The sequence below is a fragment of the Capra hircus genome, chromosome 2 (assembly GCF_001704415.2).
Source record: "Capra hircus breed San Clemente chromosome 2, ASM170441v1, whole genome shotgun sequence".
NCBI classification, from domain to species: Eukaryota; Metazoa; Chordata; class Mammalia; order Artiodactyla; family Bovidae; genus Capra; species Capra hircus.
In genome coordinates this window covers 16391116-16394249 of record NC_030809.1, presented here as the reverse complement: position 1 = coordinate 16394249, position 3134 = coordinate 16391116, and the positions used below count along the sequence as shown (strand labels likewise).

Sequence of the window (3134 nt, the reverse complement as noted above, 5' to 3'; positions counted from 1 at the left end):
TGGGTCCACACATTTCCAGAGAACACTCGAGGGTTTACAGATCATTTGTTATTCTCTGCCCTCTCAGCCTAGCTAAGCAGGGAGAAGATGGAGATTGTTTATTCCACATCACAGGGTTAACCCCTGTATTAGCACATTTGGGCTACAGATTCAGTGTCCAGTGAAGCCTGCTTCCTGGTTTATAGATAGCTGTTTTCTAGCTGCATTTCAAATGGAGAAGGGGGCCAGGGAGTCTGTGTGGTCCCTTTTATAAGGGCACTAATCCCATTCATGAAGCCTCCACCCTCGTGACCCAATCATTTCCCCAAGTCTCCACCTCCAAGTACTATAGCTTTCAACCATACGAACTTTGTGGTGAGACACAACCTTAAGTCTATAGCTCCGCACAACCAAGACAGTCAGGGCTGGGAGCTGCCCAAGCCCCTCCCCTTCCCTTGTTCCTACTCACCACTGCTGCGAAACTGAGTCTCTGCAGAAGGACTGGCCAAGTGAGTCACCAGTGTGGACAGAGAGGTGCTGGGAATGGTCCCTTATAACATTTATTACAAATCAACCTCTGCACCCCATCCTTTCACGAGAGCCACAGCATCCCGATTCCTGGTGGGCACCTGCCCTGTATACAACCTCCCTGCTTTTCCAAGACACTTGCCTGCATCTCCTTAGACATCTGAAAACACGGCTACAAACAGCCCCACAGACTCAGCCCACTAGGGCAGCCACTCCAGAGGCACAGGCCCCTTGCTCTGCAAGTACCTGTGACATCGCCAGCTTCGACAGTCCCCTGTGACCTCACCCTCTGAGGAGCTCAGCCCAGCAGGGCCACGGCCACTCTCTCAACCAGCACAAGTAACAAAGGGCCTAGATGACCACCGTGCCCTCGGAAGAGGCCGGAGCCACCAGCACCCCTCCGCATGGGGACAGCAGGTCTACAGACCTCCCAGCAGTGGGGTCCCAAAGTCAGGTCCCCCTCCTCACAGATGACCCAGCGTCTCTTGATGCTATAACATCAGCTGAACGGCAGGATGTAGTTCAGACCTCCATTGAGCCAGCCACCTCAGGGACCACGTCAGAGTCTGGGGATGCAGATAGGCATGAAGCTGCCGAGGGGCAGGCCCAGGAGCCCAGGGAGGCCACAGCCCTGCCTGCTGACCCGGCCCCAGGTGCCCTGAAAAATTCCCTGGGCTTCCAGAAGCTAGTGCAGAAAGGGCTGCTGCAAGATTCCAGCAGGACTCAGAATCCTCAGATTTTCCAAGTTAACTCCCTGGTTGAGGAAGTGACACCAGAAGCAGTGGCCACCCCGGACAGAGAGCAGGAGCCAGCAACAGCCACCCCAAGTGCCGAGGCACAGTCCCCCCAAAATGTGGAGGCTCAGCCCATCGTGAGCACCACAGACCCCAAGGACCAGCTTGACCCTGGGACTGCTGACACCCCTGAAGCTGTTGAGGAGAAGCTGGAGGGTCCCGAAGCCTTGAACCCTGACCCTGATGCTTCGCCATCAACCGCTGCCTCGCCGGGCCCTGGAGAGTTGGCCCCGGGGACAGGTCCCCTGGACTCCATGGCTGACGAAGAGAACAGCTACATGCGCTCCATGACCAGCTTGCTGGGCGGGGGCGAGGGGTCCATCAGCTCCCTGGCAGACATCCTGGTGTGGTCCGATGCCACCATGGGCCTAGCCACAGGCTTCCTGGCCACGGGCCGTGGCTCCATGTCAGACCTGCTGCACACCCCGGGGCCCAGCCTGCGCTCCGTCTCCAGCATCCTGGGGAGAGCCAGCTCTGCCCTGTCCTCCAGGTTAGTGGTGAGGACCAGAGCGGCCCTGCACTCCATCACCCACGTGCTGGAATCGGTGGAGCGGAGGACTGTTGAGGGCATCCGTTCGGCCATGTGCTACCTGACCAACCATCTCACCCCACACTAGGCCCACGCCACCCCCTACTGGGACTGGACCCCATGATCGGCAGCTTCCCGAGACCCCGGGGGACACTCCTGCCCCCCGTTTCTCGCCCACTCCTGCTCTGGACAGCTCTCCCCAGACTGGGCAATAAATCACTGGCGAGCGTTTATTTTCCAAGCGCCGGCCTCGTCCCTTGTCTGTGCAGTGGGCTCAGGGTGGAGGGACAGGAGGGGGCTAGGGTGTTCTGGAAACGGAAAGGTGCCCCCCTGAGGGCTTCCTAGCTTGTCCCACTCAGGAGCTGGGAGCCAAAGTGCAGAAAGAGACCTGCCTTGGGACTTCCCCGAGTGGTCCAGTGGCTAAGACTCTGAGCCTTCCAGTACAGGGGGCACAGGTTCAATCCCCAGCATGGGAACTAAGATCCTGCATGCCACATGGCATGGCCCATACAATTTTAAAAATTAAAATTAAAAAAAAGAGAAAGAGAAGGGCCTGGGCAGGCCGGGGAGGCCAGGTGTGGGGAGCTGTGGGTGCTGTCGCTCAGTCGTGTCTGACTCTTTGCAACCCCATGGACTGTAGCCCACCAGGCTCCTCTGCCCGTGGAATTTTCCAGGCGAGAATACTGGGGTGGGTTGCCATTTCCTCCTCCAGGGGATCTTCCCAACCCAGGGATGGCACCCGCATCTCCTGGGTCTCGTGCACTGGCAGGCGGATTCTTTACCACTGCAAAATTGATCTGGTCTGGACCTCTAACCAGGTAAGTGCGTTTCTGAGGAAGCAAGACTTGGCCCTTCTCTGGGGCTTCCTGGCTTAGCAGGCTCAGGCCAGCTTGCCGGGCTCTCTGGTAGTGGGATTGAGAACGCAGAGCAAGACCAATGTGGGTCCAAATCCCAGCACCCTTACTGGCCATGGGCCAATCCCTTCACCCTCCTAAACCTCCAATTCTCCTCCATAGAACCAACAGCAAACCCATACCATGAAGATATTCTAAGACGTGAGGAGAACAATGCAGGTCCTTACACACGATGTCTGGCACTTAATGAGTTCACACATGTCAGCTGCCACGATTACTATCCTCCAGCAGATGGTGGACACAGTGGGAAGAGGGATCATGGTAGGGTGGCCAACCACCCTGCTTTGCCTGGGGTTCCTGGGATGTAAGACTTTCAGATTTAAAACCAAGAAAATCCCAGGCAAACCAGGATAAGTTGGTAACCTTAGACCCGGGTCTCTTGACGTGGTT

General features: G+C 57.0%; 1 protein-coding gene across 1 annotated transcript; it reads left to right on the top strand.

Annotated features, from left to right (window-relative positions):
• Positions 863-1918, top strand: C2H2orf57 (chromosome 2 C2orf57 homolog). The gene has a single exon (XM_018066373.1). The coding sequence runs from the start codon at positions 863-865 to the stop codon at positions 1916-1918; it is 1056 nt and encodes a 351-aa protein (XP_017921862.1).